The 27,353-nt window shown below is 41.5% G+C and overlaps 1 protein-coding gene and 1 pseudogene across 1 annotated transcript; both read right to left on the reverse strand.

The window, feature by feature from the left end:
• Positions 1-12,642: 12,642 nt before the first annotated feature.
• Positions 12,643-13,490, reverse strand: LOC147900037 (RNA binding protein). The gene has a single exon (XM_087377320.1). It carries the CDS (start codon positions 13,372-13,374, stop codon positions 12,811-12,813), a length of 564 nt encoding a protein of 187 aa, XP_087233446.1. The 5' UTR covers positions 13,375-13,490; the 3' UTR covers positions 12,643-12,810.
• A 10,818-nt stretch (positions 13,491-24,308) lies between these two features.
• LOC147900038 (pentatricopeptide repeat-containing protein At2g13600 pseudogene) lies at positions 24,309-26,778 on the reverse strand (annotated as a pseudogene).
• Positions 26,779-27,353: the final 575 nt, after the last annotated feature.

Below are 27,353 nucleotides of genomic sequence, written 5' to 3' on the forward strand. Positions count from 1 at the left end.
TTCCGAGCTATATCATAAGCCCACACTTTCCTAGTTGCATCATCAATGAATGTCACATAGTATTCAGCCCCGCCTAATGACCGTGTAGGCATGGGACCACATACATCTGAATGCACCAAATCAAGCTTTTCAAACTCTTTCTTTCCCCTTCTTTTATGGGCTGATTTAGTCTGCTTCCCATAGAGACAATGCTCACAAAATTCAAAATCAGAGAAACTCAAATGCGGTACATAACCCAAACAGCATAAGAGTTTCATTCCATTCTGGCTCATGTGCCCCAACCTGCAATGCCACAAAGAAGTGCTTGGCTGCTCGATTATTGCAACAACATGATCAAATACCCCTGATACATGTAAGGGATACAAAGTCCCACACTTGGCACCCCTGGCCAAAAGCATAGAGCCCTTCTGAATTTTCCAACTCTGAAAGCCAAAAGTGGTGTGAAAACTAGCATCATCTAGCTGACCCACTGAAATAAGACTCTTGGTCAGCTTAGGCACATGTCTCACATGTTTCAAAACAAATGCAGACCCATTTGCAAAAGAAAACTTTATGTCACCTGGTCCCACTATGTCACATGCATAGTCATTTCCAAGATGCACACAACCTGTCTTTCCACTGTCATAAGTGGAGAACCATTCCCTATGGGGAGTAACATGGAATGAAGCACCAGAATCCAAAATCCAATCCTGGGAATATGCATCATCTGAAGTGGTAAGCAACTCTGCAGATAAACTAGACATGAAGAGAACGTCATTGTCACTATCATGTGTGACTGCATTGATCTCCTCGATCTTCACTTTTCCTTTGTCCTCCCTTGGACTCTCTTCCTTTTGATTTGCACCCCAATTTGCATTCTTTTTCTTATCCTTTTGCTCTCTTTTCAGCTTGTAGCAATCCTTTTTCATATGGCCCTTCTTGCCACAGTGGTAACACTCAATGTTCCGTGCCCTGGATTTGCTACGAGACTTCCCTCTTTCTTGGGACTTCCCCCTGAACTGTGATCTGCCCCTTTGCACATTTAAGGATGCATCCTGCTTGTTGCCATCCATAGACTTCCGTCTAATCTCCTCGGCCAACAAGCTACCCGCAACATCATCAAATTTTAGTACTCCACCAGGTGTAGAGTTACTGACAGCTGTACGGAAGGTATCCTATGAGGATGGCAATGAACATAAGAGAAATATTGCCTTAGTCTCCACATCAAAATTCATCTTCTGAGCCTGAAGCTGGCTGAAAATAATATTGAATTCATTCAAGTGAGAAGCAATGGAGACCCCTTCCTTAATCTGCAGCTCAAACAACCTCTTCATGAGGTAAACTTTATTAGAGGCAGTTTCCTTCTCATAAGTGGCACACAGTTTCTTCCACAAATCTTCCGTAGTCTGCTCATTTACTATTGTGAAATAAACTGACTCTACAAGATGAAGTCTAATAGTAGACTTTGCTAATGCATCCAACTCATTCCAATCATCCTCAGACATATTTGCAGGCTTAGCTTCAATCCCTGCCAAGGGTTTAATCTGCTTCTTTTGAATAAGCACATCCCTTATTTGTGCTTTCCACAAAGAAAAGTTTGTCCCATCAAACATTTTAATGCTGAAAAACTCCTTTTCAGACATGGAAGAGGATGCCATGATGCAAATGAAACAAAATCCCAAATGCTAGTGCCTGCAAGAGAGAATCACACCAAATACCAGGTGCACCCAAATGTGTATGCCACAATAGAGTGAAATATCACCAAAACTCAAAGCTCAAAGCATCAAAAGATGCATCTGACTCATGTGCATATACTATGCATCCATATGAGCAAATCTGGCCCAAAAGAAAATGCCAACTGCAATGGCAATCCAAAATGCCAATAAGTGCCAAATGACTCAAGCATAAACACCGTCCACTGGCATATGCATCAATAATATCTCATCCAAGAGAGCATAGCACTATCAGTGCATCACCTGCAATGTGTCAAAGCTGTCCCTCAGCATAAAATAGCATCCATGTGCAAAGCGTCCATAAAAAATAGCATCCCATAAGGCAATTTGGGCCTATTAGCGCATCCAATAAGGACCGCAATGCATCCAAATGGCCTATAAATCATCCACTGCAACCTAATGCACACCACGAATGAGCGCACACACTGCTCAAACTGCAACCAGAGTGATCTGCATAAGGTATGCTCAAGAAATCATAGTCCCACGATAATGACTGCTACTGAAAATAGAACCTAAGATGCCTCAAAACATGGGCACCATTGCATAATCGGACTCAGCAAGAAGATCTGCAAATATCTCTCTTCTGCCAGAACTCCAAAATCCCAACCGATGAGTGAGAAATGGGAGTCAACACTTATCCACTACCATGTGGCATAAATCTAAGGTTTCAAAACCTTAGAATGAAAAATGCATAACAGAGAGATGAAATCGAATACACAGAGATCTATAACTCTGAAAATCCTCCACCAAATTGCACAAGAACTAACAGGTAGGGGTTTTTGGGCATCCGGAACGCGTGGTCTCAATCACAGGGTCCAACACACGGACTGAAAAACGTTTTTGGAAACAGAGCTATTTGTAAACTCCACCGGAGTGCGAATGATGAGCAACATAGGAGTTTTAGGACCTTCTGAGTCTACCGGAACTGATAGATCTACAAATGGTTGCTCCAAACCGGGCAAAAAACGCAGAAACTGACACAATGATTCAGAAATCCAATGAAATGATCCCAGATTCAAGAATGAAGGTGTTTCCAAGCTCCTGAAGTGAAGTGGACACCAAAAGCAAGCAATAGTTGCCTCTACAAGTCAATACGGAGTCTCTGTCATCGAACGAAACAGGGAAAAGCTCAAAAAACGACTTTTTCTTTGAAAACACTTTCCACAAAGTCCCTCAGGTATTCCTTGAATACCATGATCATCATACGTTGGAAGCTAGTTGGGGCATTGGTTAGACCAAAGATCATAACCTTGGCTCCATATACTCCCCATTCGGTAGCAAAGGCAGTCTTATGTTGATCTTGGGGGGCAATTGAGACTTGGTTGTAACCCAAAAACCCATCTAGGAAGCTATATGCTTCCTTTCCGGCAACCCTTTCTAGAACATGTTTTGTGAGTGGCAGGGGGTAGTGGTCACGTCTCATGGTCTTTCTTCAAATCCACGCATACTCTAATTTTTCCATTCTTCTTCAGGACTATCACAATGGGCAATACCCAGTCTGTATGCTCAATCTCGTAGAGATGAATCTTGCATCTATGAGTTTCTCGATTTCTTCCCTCACTGTCAGTGCATACTTAGGATTCATAGGATAGGGGCATTGCTGCATTGGCCTAGCATCATCCATCATGGGGATTGTATGTTGTACTACTACGGCAAGTACTCCTTTCATGTCCGTGTACTTCCAGGCCATGCAATCCTTAAATTCCCGTAGGATAGCTATTAAGGCATTCTTCTCATTGGGAGTGAGGTCATCGGTGACAAATATGAGTTGTGGGTGCTGGCCTTCCAGGGCTAAGTTCACTTCCTTGATCAGGGCTGGTCCGTCATTGGTGAACCCTACATTATGAGATAATTTAATGACCCCAAACTTAGATTACACCAAAATATCGAGGTCAAAGTAGATTATTATGAGATAAATCATTGACCCCAAACTTAGATTACACCAAAATCTAGGGGTCAAAGTAGTCATATCATAAGTTATCCATTGTACTTCAGTATTGATTTATGATATTATAGGAGTGGTATAGTTTTTAGGGCTTACAGTTTGGGTAGAACTTTGAAATGGAAACATATAGCCTTGCACATGATCAAATTTTCATGAATCAAATCTTTGCATACTATCTTTCATTAATCAAATTGTTGCATCAAATATGTCATTCCTACAAAGTCATGAAAGATAGTGGATGCTTGAATGTTTAACAATCAGTGAACCCTCCTTTTTAAGACAAATTCATACACCTTAGCTTATATTACACTGAAGCCTAGAGGTGAGAGTGGTCATATCATGAATTATCCATTACAACTAAGTGTCAGTTCTTGAGTTGCGTAGATTTCATCAGTTATGAATAGATTGGTAGTTTTGACAAAAAACAAAAATTTGAGTGAGTGGACACCCTCAATCCAAGGCTTCCATTGTTGTGTCATTTCTTTGACCAATCCTAAGATTGATTAGGTAAACAAAAGCATCATGATGGAAAAGCTATGGCGTTTGTGCTCTTTTTGGTCTTTGTAGTAGAAGGGGTATGTATTCGTCGTGGCTATTCCTTTCCTTCCTATTAAGAGGAATAGGAAGTATTAAGTCTAAGGATTCCATTGTGGCTATTACTTCCTTTCTAATGAGACAAAGATGAAATATTGGGTCAGAGGATCCCATTGTGGCATTTTTGCTTTGTCTAATTGACTGGGGTAAGAAAGGTGTTATGGTGGACATGCTATGGCAATGCCGCTCTTATTGGTCTTTGAAAGACAAGGAATTGGATATTCATTCTGGCTTTGTTGGTAGGTTTTCTCACATGAAATGAAAAATATAATTGATGTACACAAAATGAATTTAAATGGTTGACATGAATTTAGACATCAATTCTTTGGCTTATCATGTGGTATTCCCACTAGATTAACCAATCCAGAGGATATTTGTTTTCATCTCATGGATGATAGAATAGTTAGGACATGAATTTAACTAGTATATTTCCAAGAGTTCAAGTACAATTGATACTTTCAAGGTACAAGGGCTACTCTAGCAAATATGTAGACTAGATCAATGTTAGCTCAATGACCAGGTCTACATGACATTAACTAATGTCTACAATGTGAACTAGCTAATCTTGTTTAGTTTCCAATGCATTTCATTGATTCATCCTTCACCTCATTGTAATTGAAAAATATAGAAAGATGGGACCATGAACCCATGATAGGCATAAACATCTTTCATTATAGCTTTTTATTGTATAGTAGTAAATTTCATTCAGTTTGTTAGATGGCATTTCTTTGCTTCATAACTTGTCTCACCAAGAAATCCACCTTCTTTTTTTAGCATCATCATATTAAGTTGTAATTTTGGTGCTTCCCAAAGCAAAGATTTCATAGCATGGGAGATTTTAAGGGAAATATGTGGATGGACTTCCTTGGGAACAAACTATAAACTCTGAAGCGACATCTAGCAAACTAGATTAAAATTTGCTAGTGTACAATGGAAAGCTATATGATGCTCATGGAGGGAGAAAATACTCTGTTGCTATGTCTGTGGAAACCAAAATCATCATTCCAAGGGAGCAGAGGTAATAGGATAATTCTTCCAATTGGGAGCCCTACAGGGTCTAATGTGTCTCATGTTTCTCATTAGTAATTGAGCCCAATCATCATCTAGATGTAATAGAGCTTTGATAATCCATGTAGCAGAAAGATTTTTGGAAGCAAATGAAATGTCTATCACCCCTAGCCCCCCTTCTTCTTTGGGCTTGATATAGTAGTCCCACCTTACATTAGATATTTTGTTGTTACCTCCCCACAAGAATGTTGACAGTTTTTTCAGACTCACCCGCAATGCAAGCCACTTAACCCCTTTTAGATCAACCACTATGTATAGATCACCTTTCATTCTAGACCACCCCTTTAAATTCAAAAGCCCTTGGTTGTCATATCTTTTAACACATCCAATGTCTCCGATGTATCATCATGAATGCAAGGCCCAAGCTATTAGCAGAGTTGAAAGGAGTAATAGTTTATTGGGATAAAGGATCGATTTTCTACCCAAAGTGCAATTGTGAGCATCAATAATTATTCTTAAATAGTTCTTCCACCTCTGTGTTGTCACTAGATGCAACTTTTTCTTAATATGACTCACTTGATGACTCATCTAAAGCAAAAAAGCTATTTTAAACTATTGTGCATTGAGCATTGGACATTGGCTTCTAACACATATTCAATAGTTCGTGATAGCATTTGGAAGCTCAATGACATCCCAATCGTGAAGGCTATGCAAACTTGCTATGCCTTGCATGCAACTTAAATTAATCGTGCATCCATACATTTCTTTGCCTGCTATGGACTGCAATGCCTTTACCATAGAAATGCCATCATGCCATGCACAAGCTAGACTCTCGTGTACTAGCATGCACGTATTACCACATTGATGATAAAACAAGCCCATAAAGGCATTCATTCCTATATAATTGATGTGCTAGCATTCGTATGGCATCCTAGTCACCATGTGTCCAACTACAAAATCTACAACTAACCCCTTAAGGTGTTTCCTAGGTTTGTTGTGATGCTTGAGTTAGATATAGGAGGACTCCTCATTTTGGACATGCCAAGCCATGCCAGGTATGGCAACACGTCTGCATGCCCATGTTGGAGAGAGCTTTGACCATATCAACGGACCACATGGTAGAGAGATTCACCCAAGGTGTGGCATTGCACATGAGGGGGCAATAGCCTTACATTGAGGCCTCCTGCATGTCCACACATCCTTGAGGGCCATGTCGACCCCCACATGAGTTTCAACCAAATATCCTCTATCTACACCCTATGATTTTTAATTTTGATATTCTCTATTTACTTAATGAAAATGCAATCTCAATATTTCAAATTATATTCAAAGTATATATGATAACATCATAGCCTTGAGTTTTTCTCCAAATAAAAGTGAGCTTATTGAGCATTTTAGAGCATAGAATTTTGAGTAGGTGGTATAATTGCATGATAGTCTTAAGGTTTTTCCTCTTTGGTTCAATAGCACATTGAAACCTTGATAATATCAAATCATAGTATAGCAAGTTAGGCCTATATAGGACACCCAAACATGTTGACTTTTCCAAAATTATTAGGCTCAACTATTAGAGAATACAAAGTTGCTTCAATGTGAGGCCTATGTGGCCAATAAAATCAACATGAAAGAAAGGATAAGGAGAGGCTAAGCATGGTTATAGTGTGAGAGGAGTCAAGAAGATGTAGTCGTGATGCTTAGCGAGAAGAAGATGGCAATGTGGAGGCTGACAAGAAGAAAAAGGGTTCTTGCTCATATTGGGGATTATAAAGAAATAAAATCAAGGTGAGTCATGAAAGAAAGGATAAGGAGAGGCTAAGCATGGCTATAGTGTGAGAGGAGACAAGAAGATGTAGTCATGATGCTTCGCAAAAGGAGCGAAGAAGATGGCAATGTGGAGGATGACAAGAAGAAAAAGGGTTCTCGTTTGTATTAGGTATTACAAAGAATACCCTATCTACGTGCCATGTGTCAAGTCTTCTTTAAAGGGAATCTATAGCTTTATAAATACTCTCTCCATAGGTTAAGAAGATCCATGTTCCTCCATAATAAGTCTAGTCCTTTGTGTAAAAGGCAGTTATGGGTTCAAGTCCCTACTCGTGAACTTGAACATTTATGTTGATCTTGCCTCTTGAAGGTTTACCCCTTCATGCCAGGGCTTTAAATAGAGTTGCAAACATTCCCAAAAAAAATTACATTGAGGTCTTCCAAGGTCAAATGTGGGCAAATCCCCTTCATGCAAAGGCCTCACCAAGGCTTTGGAAGAGTCACAAAGCTCCCCAAAAACATTGACATTGAGATCTTCCAAAGTCAAAGGTGTGGACTTTGGGAAAGTACAAAGGTATGCACTTGACAAAGTGCAAAAATTAAGCATTTATAGTGTCAAATTATATACTACATAGGTAGTACATATATAACTATATAATTACATAAGGACTTATCAGATCCCTATATTATCAACCCAAAAAAAACTCAAAACTTTGAAAGTTTGTTGGGGTGGAATCCGCATTCTTGGCATCAAAGCTTTGGAAGAGCACATATTTTTTCTTAGAACTCTAAATTAAAAACTTTCAAGAACCATGTAACACAAATCTATCTACATGTTCATTGCCCAAAGGTTTGCTTTGAGTAAAAGGTCTTGACATTGTAATTCACAAGTCAATTATCAACGTGTGTCGCATCATTCTTGGGTTTTATAATATCCAAGTGCATTACTCATCACTAAGATGATAGCCATGGAAACATTTTGAGTGCCAAATGATTGTCTTTAACTTCCATATCTAGAAATGTTAGGTAAAGGATATCTTCATTGGATAAAGATTGTGGGGGTTTGTTGACAGGAAAGTGCATGAACGAACACAAACAACAATGGAAGCGGAGAAGGATGCCTATGGTGAGATGAATGCCAAAGTTATTGATATTTTCATTACATGCCTCAAAAATACAATCTTTCCCAAGTGACGTATTTGAAAAAAGCATTAAAAGCATGGACAACATTGACATCCATCATGAGGGCAAGACATTGGTTACATGTCCCCATATATGTAGACAAAGTTGTAGTAGACTTCAAAATGAGAGATGGTGATGTCATGATGGATCATCTGAAAAAGATGAACTAGAAAGAATGGCTTTGTTGGCAAAACACCTCAAAGCTAGCCTGCATCATTTGAAGTTTGAGGGTGGCAATAATCGCCAAAAGGCTTGACGATCAAATCAAATGAATCGATAAGCATGTTGATCCAAGTGGAGAATCAAAGAAATGACTAGGAGAGAACTCTCTCTCTCAACGACAACAAAGATGTGTCGCACAAAGAAACCTCAAAATCTGACACAACGTAGTGAGAGTTCTTGGTCAAAGTCTAGAGTAGTCATAGTCAACATTGATATTAATCTTAACTACTTTCGACAAGAGCAAGGTGAAATGATTCCATTGTGGCAAGATAAGCTAAATTGCCAAATATTACACTAGTAAGTCGAAAGGTAGGCAAGCAAAGAATATAAGTGGTTCCAAGCAACATGTAGCTGAAATAGAGGATGCTTTTGAATGGTGGGTAGATAAAGCGGTCGAATCTCATGAGATGGATTGTGTACCTTGAACATCTCAAAACCATCAAGCCATGCATGACTTTGCTTGCAACAAAGAAATCTAACTGCGATATTTGGACAGAGGACCTAGGTGCTTCATAGGGCGTGTTGCAAAAGGGATTGGTATGGGCAAGAGTTGTCCAAGTATCAAAGATTGAGATTTCTGTAAAAGATTATTTATAGAAGAAACAAAGAGAGCATTTTCCCAAGAATCACAATCCTTGATCCAAGATACTTCTAGAAATGGCAAACAATGATATTGCAAGGTATGTGACAAACATCACTCACTGGTAGCAAATGCTTTGGCATATCTATTGATGAGCATACCAAAAAATTGTTGTTGTCTACTTCATGAAGCAAAGGTCTAAACTTCTTGAAAGACTTTTGAGAGGTCAAGACAATGCTAGAAACTTAAAGTCAATTGTTGAGTCAAATGTGTTTTTCAAAGAAACAATGGGGATGAATACATCTCCAAAAGTTTTAATGAGTTCTTCAAACAATGGGGAATACATATAGTGTCCTCTTTGCATAAGACAAAACAGAAAAATAATGCAATGGAAAGGAAGAACTACAACAGCATGATGCACATGCCTGAGAATTAATTTACACTTATTTATTTGTCAAATCATTTCCTTATAAATGCTTCAATTGATATGGCCATCACCTGCCTATACTTGTGACAAAAGTCAAGATATGTAAGTTTGATGCCAACAGTGCGACATGGATCATTGTTAGGTATGCACAAGAATACAAAGCTTATAGGATGTACATTCTACTACTCACAACATACTTCCGATGATTTGATGTTTGATGAGAAAGAAAAGAAACTTGAATGCCATCATGGCTATGAACAAGTAGATGGAATAGTATCAAAGATAATATCAGAGGTACAAAATCGAAGACATCCATAGAATGTGGAACATTTTATGACATGCCACCTAGCATGAGCTCATCTCAAAACTTCTGACAATTGTTGCATCTTCATCATTTGAGACTGGCATCAACGTGTGTTCCAATTAGGTTCAAATGGCTCCTAGATGACATGGATTTAGAGAAAACTGATATTTCAATAGAGATTCTATGCCATCTGACTGAATGCGAATGGCTTGGTCATCACTGGAGCCCACAACCTCTCAAAACTTCTGACAATTGTTGCACCTTCCTCATTTGAGAGTGGCATAAAAAACGTGTGTTCCAATTAGGTTCAAATGGTTCCTAGATGACATGGAGTATTTTTTAGAGAAAACTGATATTTCAATAGAGGTTCTATGCCATCTGACTGAATGCGAATGGCTTGGCCATCACTGGAGCCCACAACCTCGTGACTCACTAGATGCACACATGGTGTGCTGTTGGAAGTCAATATCCCCACCTGTTAGTGGGGCATTGGACTGTGAGGGGGATGGTATTTTGGAGGACTGTATGGGCTTCAGATGCACAGCAGCAGCAGCAAGAAAATGAGCCAAAGGAGGCCCTATTTATAGGCCTACCCTAGGCTGGTCCCATCCAACCACTGGTCAGTCCAGCCAACCAACTGGTCGGCTTACTCAGGAAGGACCCACCTGCTGGTCGGCCAATTCAAGGGGGCAGCCAGCCCCTATATACAGCCCCCCTCTCCCCTCGATTTTGCATCAGCAGCACGGAGCAGAGAGTTATCTAGGAGAGTTCTCAGCCTTGTATCCAGCCCATTTGCTGGTTGTTTGGTACTCATCTTTGAGCTTGCTTTGCCCATTATTTGGTGGAGGGATAAGACCTGCGCTCTCTATTTCTCTCTCTCGTATACGCCATCTATTCTCTATTGTTTGAGTGAGGTCTTCATCAGTGAGCTGCATCATTGAGTGTGAGCAGAGCTGATCCTATTCTGCAAAGGGTGTGAGGATTAAGTGAGTCTTTCCTCCATTCCAACATGTGCATCTCAGAGATTCTGGTGTGTTCATTACTCAAATTGGCAATGACACGGAGCAGTTTTCAAAGAACCATCATTCCAACATTGCAAATGTTCTATGCCAGATCATCGAGAAGTGATAACTAGACAAGTAGGATGTGAAGGTGTGTAATTTACCCACAAATGACAGGTTTGACAGGTTCATTAGTGAAGAGATGGCGCATCTCCTTCAACAAATGGGTGTAGACCCACATTGGACCATTGAGAGGAGGTTATGGGTCATTTGTTCCACATGTGAGCCCCATACAAGGACAACAGTGTTTAACACCTTCATGAGCAAAGATGACCTTGCATGCTAATAGCCCATGTGGTGTTTGCCATGGGACAAGCACATGTGGCACATCATTGTGCCATGGATGGGCTGCTATAAGGGTACCATATAGTTCACCAATGGGCCAATGTTTGACTACCAGGTGGGCAGTAGCAGGCATTTGTGCAACACATAGACTTGCCATGTGGGCAGCACATTTGGCTGCCACATGACAAGACATGGCCAATCCATGTGGACTATAAAATAGGTGAGTATAGGGCTTTGTAATGCATGGAAGCCTTAAGAGAATGACACAACCAAGGGACCACCCACGGGTCGAAGATCAAGTCTACCATATTGAGGTAATCTAGTCATGAAAGGACCTCATGATGGGGCTGGCGCCACCTATTGAGGGGCCACATCTGAAAGATGGGGAGGCAGCAAACCCGCCATCTATAGAAGGAGCCATTGGAGCTCATTCTCCCTATTAACCCTTAGGCACGGAGCTCATTTTGCCTATACACCCACCACCAGCCTCTACAAAGGCACACAACAACGAGGAGAGGAACTAATAGACATAGGAGCATTTGCTATAGTTAGCTGCTCAATTGGAGCTCAATTTCTCTAGCCACTCGGCTAATGATAGTGCAATATGCCTAGATGTAGCTTGACCGTGACACACTGTCTTGGACTGGTCCACATGTTATGGAGTATGGTAATGAAGTTATCTCTTACTAAGTTCATTCCATATTTTTGTGGCTCTTTGCTTGCAGTTTATTGACAATCTATTTAAATACCATTGGAGCAACCCCATCTTTGGCAAATTGATGGGCAGACAAGAAGGTATTTGTTTCTAATAAAAGGTCGTCTCAATAACATGTACAAAGACTCTTCCGCCCTACAACATTCCAATATGGAGTCTGGTTGAAAACCTAAACAAAAGAGGTACATGATGGCTGAGAATAAAGACAAGCATGCCTTAGCCTGGACCCTGGTCAGTGACTACTGTCCTGTCCGGTGGCCGGCAGCTTCTAGCATATAGTCAGCCAAATCAATCTGGCCACCAAGGCCAATCAGCAGCCATATCATGTCAGTTCACCAGGTCCTGGAAGCGAAGTTTGACCAGGCCAAGGGTTGGCCAATACACTTTCATATCAAAACCAGTTACAAGTCAGCTCCTTTCAAGATAATGAACAAGTCAGCCCTGTGGCACTTCGGCACACTTGCTGGCACCTATTCCAGCCCTTGCCAAAAAGCCACAATATCCCGCTCCCCTGCCACTCACCCGATACTCAGCACAGTTGGCCAGCGTTGGTCGTCTCAAAGTTTGGTCTGATCCAAAGAGAGGAGAGGAAAAAAGAATAATGTCCATAATTACTTGAGAATATACAGGCAGACGTAAGCAGCAGAAATATCCTGCTGCACAATCTCCTCCCTGCCACTTATTTAAAGAACAATAAGCGAGCATCCGTCTTCCCTCAGCATCAAAACCAAATTGAAGACAAACAAAGGAAAGAACCTCCACAATAAGCCAAGTGAATAAGCAAAGTAGCCGCATGCGATCAACACATAGCTGCGAAATTTGTAAGCAACGACAGTACTGATATTTCCAAAAGAAAGGGATGTAATAATACTTCAAGAGCCTTTCACTTCCTATAGCATCACGTCACACTTTAGAGAAATGGATGACATGCTAAGTTCAAAAAAGTAACTCTGTCATATAATAGCTAAACTTGTATACAACAAAGAGAGCGAACTTTCATGAATACCCCGCTTAGAGTTCATCCTCCATGCGCAAATATTCACCTACATCAGATTGATGGTAAGCCACAATGCCATTCGGATCCAGCTTTCTGCAATCCTGTGTAGACTTGGCTGCCACCCCAAAGCCTAAAGGAATGTCCGACATGGAGAAAACGACTACTCCTTGGTTCTGTGTGGTATTATCAGTTATCCTGGCGAGGCCGCTCTTGAGCACGTGATTTCCATATAGGAAGGACATTTCCGCAGAGGGCTTCAACCAGATCTTATATTTGGCATGGGCAGCGAGAAGGTCCAAGCAGGAGACAACGAGATGAAACTTGCCACTTTTGGTGAACTTACCGATACAAGTGCCGAGGCCTGCGAGCTTGTCACGGGAGACATTGGTGGCTGTTTTGACCAAAGCTTCACTAACATAGAAGACACGATTTTTGTGGAGGCGAAAGCAGTAGCGACCGGGGGAAGCAGTGGATCCTTCGAGGGCAGGACGCTCGATGAGATGTTTGAGGTTGGTTCCCGCAAATTTGTAGAGCTTCTCGAACAAAACAGTCGTCTCCTGCTCGTCCAGAGGCCTCATCCTTCCACCCCAGTTTGCTCTCCCTTTTTAGGGTTCCATTCAATCTTATAGGATTTGGTTGAGTTGGGAAATTTTCAAACATTTGAACATTTTTTCCCTTGTTACAAGCACGCACCATAGAAACACGCCATGTATGGATGTTATTAAATCGCACGTCATGATGTTAATTTTATAAGACGGGCTTGCATGCCAGCTTGCATGATGATCCTATCGAATGCTTGGGTTGGAACCCTACCTAGGACACTGCTATAACTCCTTGTGGCCCCCCCCCACCCATTTGCTATTTTTTGCTCCATGATAGTGCTGTATAACTTGGCCATGAGGTCACTCACCATGATTGTTTGGTAGTTTTTTGCCACCTTGCTATCCGCTCACTTGTGAATCGGTACAATCCTACTAAGTTGCCCTTACGGGGGAAATCCTTCTTCTAGAGCCTTATTCATTATCTTGGTGAGCATTTTTTTGGTCTTCTCTCCCCCTATGTTAGCATCTTAGCCACTAGCCCTTGTGTGTCGGGAGCTTTCCCATTTGCGAGCTTCTTCGTGCCTCTCCTCGTGTCTTCTTTTGTTATGATTTTAGTGCAGTCTCACCTTTGATGAGAAGGCCAAGTTTTGCTCTAGTCTTCTGAATTTTAGAAATGGTGGCCTTATTTTGAAGCCCAAAATTTTTTAAGGCCTTTTGAGATAAAGCTTTGCGTGGCAAAGAAGGCCTCTCAAGGCTACAAAGTACAGCACTTCCAGACGGCCATGCATGTGATTAATTGGCAGCTCAAATTTTGATTAATTGAAGATGGCTCATGATTCTTTGGATGGCACCATCGGGCTTGCATACGTGCGTTTAATCTTCCACTCAGCACATTGTGATTAATTGCTGGCGAACTGATTGAAAAGGATTTGGCGGTGAGTGAAATGAACTTTTGTACATGTAAGAAAAAATGAATCTTGAAGACCTAGCAATTGAAATGTGACATTCCAAATGGAAGTGACTTTAGAGAAGGAGCTGGGACCTTAGACCTTAGAGCAACAACAAATGTGGTGGAGCGGGCTAAGCTATTGGAGCGATGATTTGGCTACTGTGAGAGGCCCCAGAGTCCCGTGAGACGGCCTTGAGTTTTGACTATGAGAGAGTGATGGACTATGAGTTTCGATGATGATGAGAGAGCGCTAGACTATGAGAGGGGGGTATGGCTGCTATGAGATGGGAAGCGACTGCTATGAGACATGAAGCGGTTGCAAATTGTGGTTGAAGCATATTAAATTGCTTAAGAGTAATGCATAAACATGGGAAATTGATCTCAAGTACCGAGTTGTTTTAGCAAAGGTAACAGACTTGGTCCAAGCTAACGTCGTCACTAGGTCCTAGGGCCTAGTGACCAGATCCAAGGAGGGCCCACCTCAAACCAAGGACATCAATTGGAAAGGGTAGAAACAAGTGGCATCCAAGCTCGACAGAGAATTAAAAGGAAAGGCATCTGTAGTTGCTTGCCATTTGAGTAGAATTTGGTTCCACGGTCAACCGAGCTAGGCAAAGCCTAGACAAGCTAGTCCCAAATTGAGCCATGTTTGGAGATGAACCAAGCATGTGAAACCTTTTGTAACATGAAGATAAGCCTCACAATGGTGGAATTATTGTATCTTGCTCATTACTGAGACTTCTTTCTAAAAAGTAGCTCCAAGCCGAGGAGAAGCCACCCCAAGTTGTGGATTCTATTATTGTTATAATTCTAGTCATTGACACACCGGTAATGGAGGAGGAAGTTCTAGTCATCATCACTATCAAAATCAAAAAGTAGATTGTACCTGGTGTGATTGTGGATGGTGGCTCAGGAGTCAACATAATTTTGGAAGTAGTGGTCAAGTGATTGAAGCTCAAGAACTTGAAGCCTTCTGCATTCTAAGTGTGCATGGTAAATTAGCAACCGGTAGAGCCCAAAGGTATGCTCTTTAATGTGGTCATCACCATTGAAGGAGTGCATTACACAATAAGTTTGATTGTCATTTTAATGGAGATGAATGCCTACCCATTGCTATTGGGTAGATCTTGGTTGACAAGGTGTTGCATGATTGGGGTTCAAAACCATAACAATCAAGACTAGAGACATCGAGGTAAAGATCCCCACCAATCCAAGTAAGGTCTCAAGCAGTTGCCAACTTAAGGACTTAGAGGTGAAGGTTTCCACACGGTGTTTAGTCTCAACTAATGGAACTACAAATCTTGCCTGTGGGAGAAATCAACATTTTCCATGTGGCTTTTGACTTTAAGCAAAAAATGAAAGAGAGAAGCTGGCACAACAATGGGAATTGTACCCCAGTCATTTCATTGAAGACGTGACTAGTAAGCAAGAGCCGAGCCAAAGATAACTATCACTTGGCTTGGTTCTTAACACTTAGCTACGGAGTCGGCTCAAGAGGTCAACCTAGGTACAATTGAGGAGCCGTGTATAGTCGTGGTGGTAAGTGTCCATCTATTGGATGACCAACTTCAAGCTATTTCCTACAATGCAAGGATGTGTTTGCTTGGAGATACACTAATCTTTGGGGAGTTTCCCCAGAAATATGCCAACATTGGATACCAGATGCCAAACCAGTTCATCAACAAAGGTACATGATGGACCCAAACTATGCCAACTAGGTTAATAAAACTGAGCTTGATTAGCTTATCTGAGCAACGTTCATCTAGGCAATCATTGGCTATTCCCAATCACGGTTGTGCCCAAGAAGAATGGCAAACTCTGAGTTTCTGTGGATTACAAGAAATGTTTAGACATTGTTGGATCCTTTCCCAATCCCTTCACCGATGGAATATGACCAAGTTGCAGTGCACGAGATGTACTCATTTATGGATGGCTACAGTGGGTACAACTAGATTTCTCTAGCACCTAAGAATCAACAAAAGACTGCATTTATCACAGAATGGGCTACATATGCCAGTAAAGCCATTCCATTCAGACTGTGTAATGCACCATCCTCTTTTGGTTCTTAGTTGATACTCTATGAGATTAGCTCACTAAGTTTATTTTCATATATGTGGATGATTTTTGTGTCTGCTCAGCGATGAGACCGTGCATCTCACCTATCTTGGAAAAGTTTTACAAGATGCAGATAGGTAGTGATCTCCCTGAACCCAACTAAGTGCTTTTTTTGTTTGAAGATTTGTGTACTGCTTGGTCGTGATCTCTAAAGAAGGCATTTGGACCAAGATGAATAAGATCCAAGAAATTGATTAGATGCTGGAGCCTGAGAATCTGACATATCTGATATCTTTTGTGGGATTCATCAGCTTTTACAAGAGGTTTGTGAAGGATTTTGCTAAAATTGCAGTACCTTTGTATGAGATGACTAAAAGGGATATCCAATTCCAATAGACTAAGGAGTTACTTGTAGCATTTCATGAACTCAAGAAATGAGCAATCGAGACCAATTTTGAGACAACCAGGTAGGATGTGATTTGCCACGTCCATGTGGATCTTCAAGTTATGCAATTGGCATTATTTTGGCATAACCAGATGGCAAACTAGACTACTCGGTCTACTATGCTAGTCGGTTAATGACACCACCTAAGTGCAGCTACAACACTACTAAGCATGAAGCCCTAGGGATGGTCTATGGTGTCAAAAAATTTAGGCACTATCTACTTGTGGTAACCCTTTTGTCTTCTATGCTGACCACCAAGCTCTACTATATTTGATCAACAAGATAGTCATTTAGGGACGACTAGTACGATGGATGCTATTATTATAGGAGTTTTATTTCAAGATCATTCACAAGATAGGGACCTCCCATATACAGGTGCAGACTGCTTGTCATGTTTGCTTTCCCCAAGTGAGAACCGAGCTCCTAGATGCACAATTGTTCGCTGTGTGGATTTCTCAAAAACCAACTATGATGACATGCTTCAGTACCTATCACAAAGCACACTTCTTGAGAACATTGTTTGTAGGTATGGCTATCCAATTGAGTTTGTCACAATGAGCAAAGCACACATATTATGAATGAATTATTTCAATCCTTGATGATTGAGTTCATAGTGATGCATTGAGTTGCCATGACTTACTATCCTCAGTGTAATGGACAAGTCAAGTCCACTAACAAAATATTCAAGTCTATCCTCACCTAGACAATAAGCATGCATCGAAGGGATCATTATGGGCATACTAAATTGCATAAGATTGTCACCACTAACATAATATGACCCGAGGTCCCAACCTACACATATACTCTAATGATAGTGACACTAATGTATCTGTAGGTGACAAAAAGCCTCGTAACCTTGCACACCCTGCCTATGACATAGCGAAGTGGCAACACCACCAGAAGTGGCCCAACCACCAAGGTTATGGTGTGAAATTTGTATTGTTTTGGGCCATGATGTAAGCACATGCTTCTACAATATGAGGGTGGAAAGACTCAAGCCCCAAGAATACCAACAGGTCCCAATGCAATTGGTAGCCAACATTTCCATCCAATGTACAAATGCCAAGTCTCAACCCCATCCCTATGAGGACACAAGTGCCTCAACTCTTGAGAAATCCCAATCCTCCACAATACCCCCAAGCTTCCAATCTTTGGTGACACATACTAAACACTTGCATGAACATGTATGGCCATGAAAACCGAATTGTGGATGCTATACATAGTCACTAAATAACTATCTAAGCATTCATCTAGACCAAGTTACTCTAGCGTATTTGGAGGCTAATACCCAAAACCCATAATCATCGTAATTGAGAAAACAAACTAGAAAAGCCCAAGAGGTATGTAGCACATTAAAGCATTAAATTTTGGATAAATCCCCCCATAACAAAGATTACCATAAAGCCAAATGATCCAACGGTGTTTGCTATAACCATACATCACCCACGCCCACCAAGGCAAGGGAAAATTTTAAGGGTCATTTGGTAGAGCAAGAACAAGATCAAGATATTAGTGGTGGCAGAAGAATCTGCATATATGGCAGTTTCTATTGTCAGCATGTCTATCCTAGCAAGTGTTCACAAAAAATATTTTGCAAATAAAAAAACTGGGGTTTCAAAATTCTAAAGGTTTTTCTTAAGAATTTGTAGATAAAATATAACAAAATTGCCTAAAATGTGTAGATCTTACAAAATTGAGAATTTATTTTTTACATGTGAAAATGAAAATGTTGAGGTTATATAGTTTACAAGTTTTCTTGTAAACATTGATTTTAGCTTTTAATTTCTCTATGAACACTGATACTAACTCTTAATAGTAGCAACTATACATATCAGAAGTCTGATTTTGATTTGTTTCGTACTAGCAACTCTACAGACCACAAGTTTGAGAATAAGATTATTGCTTCATGAACCTGCTAGCTTTTGGCAAGTATCCTATCACAATGCCTTTTCCCTTGTTTTTCACCAAGCATCCTGAGGGTCAAAAAATAGGCATGGGGTTGGTACTTTGCAGGAGCCTCAATATCACCTAGTTTAAGGCTTGCACAAATTATCATGCCCATTGGATCTCATTTTCATGGTGATCACATTTTTCTTTGTTTGTCACCACGTGCCATGCATGAGGGCCAAAAAACACGCATTTTGGTGCCTCATTTGAATGTGTGAGTCTTTGTTGGGGATGGTACTTTGTACGGATCTTTATCTCTATCACTTTAAGGCCAACGCAAAGTGTAATACCCATTGGATCTCATTTGCATGATTGGGGACACATTTTTTCTTATTTTTCACCCTGCATCATGCATGAGGGTAAAAAAGCACGTCAAGATGCCTCATTCAAAGGTGCAAGTCTCCAATGGGAATGGTACTAGCACGGGCCTTAATCTCACTCACTTTCAGTGCCTTGTAAAGTATCATGCCCATTGGATCTGATTTGCATGGTTGGGAATGCATTTTTCCTTGTTTCTCAGCATGCCTCATGCATGAGGGTCAACAAACACAGATCGAGTTGTCTCATTCGAACATACGAGCCTTGGATGGATATGCTACTTTGCATGGGCCCTAATATCACCTACTTTAAGGCCCATGAAAAGTATCATGCCCATAAAACTTTTTACAAGCCTTAATATCAACCACTTTAAGACCCCTATAAAGTTATGTGCCCATCAAATCTCATTTGCATGGTCAAGGACACATTTTTCCTTGTTTCTCACCACGCAAGTCAAAAAGGTGCCTCATTCGAATATACAAGTGTTTGATGGGGATGATACTTTGCACAAGCCTTAATCTCACCCACTTTATGGCCCGTGCAAAGCATCATGCCGATCAAATCTCATTTTCATGGTTTGGAACACATTTTCTCTTGTTTTTTACCACACGTCATGCATGAGGGTCGAAAAATAGGCATCAGGGTATCTCATTCAAACATGCAAGTCTCTGATGGGCTTGGTACTTTAAACAATCCTCAATATCACCCACTTTAAGGCTTGTGCAAATTATCATGCACATCAGATCTCATTTGCATGGTTGGGGACACATTTTCTCTTGTTTTTCACCACGCATCATGCATGAAGGTAAAAAAACATGCATTAGGGTGCCCCATTTGAAAGTGTGAGCCTTCATTGGGGATGGTACTTTGTACAAATCTTATTCTCAATCAATTTAAGGCCAGTGCAAAGTATAATGCCCATTGTATCTCATTTGCATGGTTAGGGACACATGTTTCCTTGTTTTTCACCATGTGTCATGCATGAGGGTCCAAAAGCACGCACCGGGCTATCTCATTTTAACATACGAGTCTCTGATGACATTACTTTGCAAGGGTCTTTATCTCACCTATTTAAAGGTTGATACAAAGTATCATGTCCATTGAATCTCATTTGCGTGCTCGTGGACACAATTCTCCTTGTTTCTTACAACATGTCATGCATGAGGGTAAAAAATAAACATTGGGATATCTCATTTAAATGTTTCGGGATGGTACTTTGCATAGGAGTTAATCTCACCCACTTTAAGACATGTGCAAAGTATCATGCCCATTGGATCTCATTTGCATGGTTGGGGACACATTTTTCCTTGTTTTTCACCACATGCCATGCATGAGGGTCAAAAAACACTCATCGGGGTGTCTCTTTCCAACATGCGAGTATTTGATGGGGATGGTACTCTGCGTAGGCCTTACTCTCACCCACTTTAAGTCCCTTGTGAGTTTCCTTTCGGGATGGTACTTTGCATAGGAGTTAATCTCACCCACTTTAAGACATGCAAAGTATAATGCCCATTAGATCTCATTTGCATGGCCGGGGACACATTTTTCCTTGTTTTTTACCACATGCCATACATGAGGATCAAAAAACACGCATCGGGGTGTCTCTTTCCAACATGCGAGTATTTGATGGGGATAGGACTCTGCATAGGTCTTACTCTCACCCACTTTAAGTCCCTTGTAATCCATCATGCCAATCAGGTCTCATTTGCATGGTGAAGAACACATTTTTCCTTGTTTCTCACCATGCATCATGCATGAGGGTCAACAAACACGCATGGGGTATCTCATTCAAATGTACAAGTATCCTATGGATATGCTACTTCAAACAGGCTTGAATCTCACCTCCTTTGATTCCATGCAAAGTATCATGCCCATTGGATTTCATTTGCATGGTTAGGAACACATTTTTCCTTATTCTTTCACCACTCGTCATGCATGGGGTCAAAAAACATGCATTGGGTGTCTCATTAAAATGTGCATGCCTCCAATGGAGATGGTACTTTGCAAGATTCTTAATATCAAAATAATTAAGGCATGTTCAAAGTACCATGCCAATCAGATCTCATTTGTATGGCAAAGAACACATTTTTCCTTGTTTCTCACCATGCATTATGCATGAGGGTAACAGACATCTAGGTGCCTCAATCGAATGTCTGAGTCTTATTTGCATGGTCAGGGACACAATTTCCTCGTTTCTCACCACACATCTTACATGAGGCACAAAAAGCATGCATCGAGATATTTCATTGGAACAGTGAATCGCCGATGGGGTCGATACTTTGCAAGGGACTTAATCTCACCCATTTTAAGTCTTGTGCAATATATCATGCCCATAAAATCTCTTTGGCATGGTCGAGAATGTATTTTTCCTTGTTTTCCACTACACGTCATGCATGGAAGTAAAAAAACACGCATCAAGGTGTCTCATTTGAATGTGCAAGTCTCAAATGGGATTGATACTTTGCATGGGCCTTAACCTTAGCTAGTTTAAGGCCCATGCAAAGTATCTTTTCGAATCTCATTTGAATGATTGAGGACACATTTTTTCTTTTCTGTCACCACACATGGGTCAAAAAACATGCACCAGGGTATCTCATTTGAATGTGCGAGTCTTTGTTGGAGATGATACTTAGCACAGGCCTTAATCTCACCTACTTTTAAGGCTTGTGTAAAGTTGGGGATACATTTTTCCTTGTTTTTCACCATGCATCAATAGCAATGAGAGAGGTTGGAATAAGGCGGGGTTCTTTGAATTTACTCCCATTACATATTGTTGAAATATGTGATGCTAGAGAAGTTAGACAAGTGCAAGAGAGTGGTATTTAGGAGAAATCTATGATTGGATGAGAGAGATGAGAAGAGGCTAGAAGATAAGACATGAGGTGGAGAGAGAAGGATAAGGATGCCACATAAGCTGATGATGTGTAAAGGTTACCTTGAGGCTCTCTATAGAAGAGGCAAGAGATTGAACTGATCGAAGTTCATTGGAAGCATCCCAAAGAAGTCACAGAAGTGGTTCGAGTCTCGTACAATAATTCGCAAGGAAGAACCTCGACAAACAAACAAGAGACTAGAAAAGAGCTCTATAGAAGCTTGAATAGCTATATCATAGAAGCAGCTACAACATTAGAAACACGCGGACCACGACAACAACCAAGTCGAATTGCTATACAAAGAAAAGGACAGCCGTTAGTACCTTAAGAAGCCGTCACAGAGTCGCACAAACATACTACAGCTTGAGAAGAAATAGCATCCAAGCAAGGAAGCTTGAAGAGCCAGAACAAAGCTCACAAAAGAGTCTCAAATAGCCAACCTACAAGGAGATAGCCAAGACCATCGCAAACAGAGCAGCGACAGCTATGGCAAGTATATGAATGGAAGCCGGTGAACCCTTGTTTGTAGAAGAAGAAGAAATAGCTTGCGAAGATGAAGACCATGATGAAGAAGAAGATGAAGCTTGTGAAGAAGAAGAAGTAGCTCGCAAAGCTGAAGATCAACAAGGGCCACAACTTCAGCTCCTTCTCGCAAACAGTCCATCATCATAGTCTCTCTCTCTCTCTCTCTCTCTCTCTCTCTCTCTCCTACCGTGCCAACAATGTGTCGATCATCGTGTCTTCATGAGTGACATCCTAAATACCAAGCATGCTCCTCATTTCTCCCTCGTCAGGATAAGCACCCCCTCCCAAGCACTCGACGCAAGCATGGAAATCATGCAGAAGCCCTTCATGCTCGGAGGAGTCCCTCCTCCTGTCTTCGTCGATGATGCCATAGCTCGTCGATGACGCCATAGCTCTCCAAGGTCTTAGACCTTAGAAAAGGCCATGTGGCAGATAGGATGAAAACCATGGTTCAACTAGGTTAGGTCAATCTAACTCTGAGTTTAGTCAATGGTCAACAAAGTACCAGGTGGCAACCACATCCAAAACTACCACATCAGCACACTTATCTGACACATGTCACGGCCAGCATGCACAATCATCACATAGTTACCCCTTGTTAAACATAGTTGTAAGCTGGCATATGAATGTCCACTACCACATCATCTTCCATTTTTTACTCAAAATTTGGATGAGCATAACTTTTGATCTAGAGAGAATTTTGGTGAGGTCCAAAATGCAAAAATGATAAGCAAAGTATGCTCTATACACTGAGCATATCAAATTTGTATTGTAACATCTTTACATGTCAAATACATCCAAACCACTCTTCAATTGAATCCTAGTTGTTGTCATAAGCTTGCCTTAGGCACGATCATGTAGCCAAGGAAGCTAAGAAGCAATTTAAGTGATCGACATCCTACCTTATGAGGAAGGGCCCATGAAAGTATGAAAATTCCCACATCCTAGCTACACTACCAGCTAATGAGCCTGGTAAGGGACTAAGGGGGGAGTTATCATTATAATTTCACACTATGCTGATGACATGCAATCGTTATATGATTGTCTACATGCACAGGATCTAGATTATCTTGCCTTCTTGTCATATAATGATATCTTCTGATACTCGTAACTGCATTTCCCTTTTCTTGGGACTGTTCTTTGTAATATGATTCCCTCCCCGAAAAAAAGCGTGTAGTGTAAAACTCCCTCTTCTGCAATGTGGAATGTCATAGTGATCATATACAACGTCCTCACACAACAAGCCTTCATACTACTGTTGCAACTCCATACAATGTTCCACTGCAATTCACGCATTCAAAACGCTCATAGTGAAGGCATACTCTACACACAAGCTTCTTCCTGTACGACTTCTCCCCTATACACTCAGATCAGAAACTTATCCGTCACAGATTTAGGAAAACTATTCAACCTATAACTAATCTAAACTCAAGTGGTGTATTTCTCAGAACACTCCATAACAAGCTGCCCAGAATCATCACACTTGTCAGCCTTGGTCTGCTGTCTTATTGGCAACTCGAATGACACCCACTTGATGCAGAGTGTAGCCCTTTAGCAATTTCTTCTTGCTTCATTGCCATGGAGATGTTCAAAGAAAGGAGGTAACATGAAAAGTTACTAGATCGTTGTCAACCCTTGATTGATTGTGCAAAGAATGAGATGGGGCAAAGAGCGAATGAGCTCACAATGGCTGTTAATGATGCTTTTACCATTGTTAGACAGAGAGGGTTGTGCCAACAGCAGACTATACGCTAGTCATTGCTAACATTCACTATGGTTTCAAGAACCTCAAATCGAGATCTCTTGATGGCATCCCCACTGACGTCATCAGCCCCCAACAGTGGGTGTAGACCATAATGCTCTCAGACATACAAATCCACACACCCACACATACTTGAGCATCCATTTATACAAAGTCTTCGAACTGAGTTTCTGTCAGCACTCCGAAGGTGAAGGGCAGACTCAGACATGATGAAGGCTAGCACTTAAGGAGAGCCTTCTTTCTTTGGAAAATCTTTTAAAGCTTACATGGCCACTGCCCTGCTCACAACTGGCATTGTCTCTGTTCTTTAACCTTTGCAACAGCCCTGTCCATGCTATCTCACGCCTACCACAGTGCCATCTCATCCAGAAAGCACCTTGTGAAACTAAATTTGATCATTGGTCATATGCATATAGTCATTGTGCATAAGACGTAATGCAATTTGTCAAGCCACAATGCGATTCGCATCCATGGATGTGTTTGATGTGTGTGTGACAACCATTAAGTGGAGCTGATCTGCTTTGACAATCATGGCAGCCTATGGTGTTTGTCTTGTATAAATGCCCATCACAAATAATCATAAAGAGCAAGGCCCATCTTTTGTAATTATGAAGCAACTTGGATCCCTTGCAGAAAATTCTTGTTGCGTAACCTTGGAAAGGAATTCAGGGGCATTGTAACAATCGCCAGACCATCCTATGTTATGCAACTACAAATTCCAGTCAAGGTGCTGCAGGGGCCAAAAACAAGAGAGCCACAAGGGGCATCTTCCTTCTGTTCATCACCTAGAACAACACAACACAGCTCTCAATCCAATGCATATCCTATGGCTTCATCTGAATATCAAATCTTCTCAAGTCAGCATCAATCTCCTCCCTGGGTGGGCGAGGCATGTCTGCTGCAATCCCAGCTGAATCCAGGCTCCTTCGTACATGCCTCCTTCATCTCTTCCCTTAGCTTTACTACCTCGCCCCACATGCAAGCAGCAGCATAGATGTTTGATAGCAACACATATCCGACAGGACTTTGTGGTTCCAACTTTACAATGTGCTCGAAGGCACGTCTCCCTACATCCACATCGCCATGGTTTGTGCAGGCACCCAACAAGGCTAGCCATATCACCACGTCAGGTTGAGCTGGCATTTTGTGGATAAGTTCCTCTGCCTTGTCAAGATGGCCTGCACGACCGAGAATGTCCACCATGCAGGCATAGTGCTCTGTTGTGGGTATTAACTGATGATTACGGATCATGAAATCGAAGAAATGACAACCTTCTTCCAGAAACCCACCATGGCTGCATGCAGAGAGAACACAACCAAGGGTAGCCTTGGTTGGGTTCACACATAACTGCTGCATTTCTTCAAATAGTTTAATAGCATCCTTCCCAAGTCCTTGTTGAGCGTACCCAGCAAGCATTGCATTCCATGAAACTACATCTTGTTTATACATTTTGTCAAACACTCGCCATGCATCCTCTATCCTCCCACATTTCGAATACATATCAACCAGTGTGCTCCCCACAAAAACATCTGAGTGAGAGTCAGTCACAATGATCTGGGCATGAACCTCCTGGCCCCATTCCAAGGCTGCCAATCTGGCACATGCTTTAAGCGTACTCACATACGTGGCACGGTCTGGCATCACACCTTCATGTTGCATAAATTTGTACAGTGCAAAAGCCTTTGCACTGAACCCTTGCTGTGTGTATCCTGCTATCATTGTGTTCCAGGAAACCACATTCCGATCACAAAGCTGATTAAAGACTTCGCGTGCATCCTCTACCATCCCACTCTTTGCATACATGTCCATCAGGGCGCTCCTGAGGAAAGCATCCAAGTCAAAGCCCCTTTCAATGATGCTTCTATGAATCTGCCTCCCTCGCTCTAATGCTTCTAGGTTGGCACATGCTCCAAGGATGCTGAGATACGTGTTTTTGTTTGGCTGCACTCGTTCCTGTTCCATGTCTTGAAGCAGCAAGAGAGCTTCCTTTCCAAAACCTTGCTGGGTAAATGCTGCAATCATTACATTCCATGCGACTGCATCTCGTGAACACATGTTACTAAATACATTGCGTGCATCCTCTAAGCTCCCACACTTCGCATACATGTCTGCAAGGGTGCTGCCTAGAACAATGTCTGCCTGAAGCCCAGCCTCAACAACATGACGATGGACCTGTTTGCCCCCTCGCAAATCTGCAAGGCTGGCACATGCTTTAACAACAAAAACAAATGTGACCCTGTCAGGAACCACCCCTACATGTCGCATTTTCAGATATAAAGTAACTGCCTCATCCCCTTGCTCCTGCTTTACATATGCAGAAATTATTGCAGTCCAAGAAAAAACATTACATTTGGGCATATTGTCAAACACTTGGCGTGCACCCAACAAACTTCCACAGCTCGCATACATGTCAATCAGGATGTTCCCCAGGTACATGTTCGACTCATATCCACGTTTGATTATGAGGGCATGCAAATGCTTGCCCTCTGAAAAGTCCTTCATTCTGACACATCCCTGCAGGAGGGATGCATAAATGTTGAGCCTTGTCTTGACGTTCTGTTGAGCAATAGAGTTCAAGACGGACACTGGCTCCTTCAACTGGTCATCCTGAAATATGTTCTTTGTAACCCCACCTACGGCACAAGCATTATAGAACCTGCATGATTTTTTCCATGATTGAAATTTAGTACTAGAATCACCGCCATAGATGGAGATGTAAGGTGCAAACAATGTTCTATCCTTCCTCCCTCATACTCAAAAGCAAAAATCAAAACATACCACAGATATGAACCCAACAATTCATATGTGACAAGGTGCTTGTAAAGACCTTGGGCCCTTTGTCTAAACACCTCGAAAGTCATCAGACAATACAACAACATAGGGTCATAGACCTCCCAACCATAGATCATGATACCTCAGACCCATCCTTAAGCTGAAGGTCAAGACCATCCCCTAAGTATAATCATCCCAGACTACCAAGGCACACCCTGGAATATGTCCTCAACCTAGACCAGCCCTCTCGGCTTCATTGGGAGATCCAAGCTAATGGCGATTGATGCCCAAACAATGAACATGGGCCTGCTTATATAGCTCGAGCAGCGGCTAGCCACTTTGAATATACTTAGCCTAACCCTAAATAAT

The sequence above is a fragment of the Dipteris shenzhenensis genome, chromosome 7 (genome assembly GCF_047967505.1).
Source record: "Dipteris shenzhenensis isolate YYH24624 ecotype China chromosome 7, Dip_SZ_1.0, whole genome shotgun sequence".
NCBI classification, from domain to species: domain Eukaryota; kingdom Viridiplantae; phylum Streptophyta; class Polypodiopsida; order Gleicheniales; family Dipteridaceae; genus Dipteris; species Dipteris shenzhenensis.

Excerpts from the sequence above, each read along its gene's own strand:
- LOC147900037 (XM_087377320.1), bottom strand. The coding sequence starts at position 13,374 with ATGAGGCCTCTGGACGAGCAGGAGACGACTGTTTTGTTCGAGAAGCTC.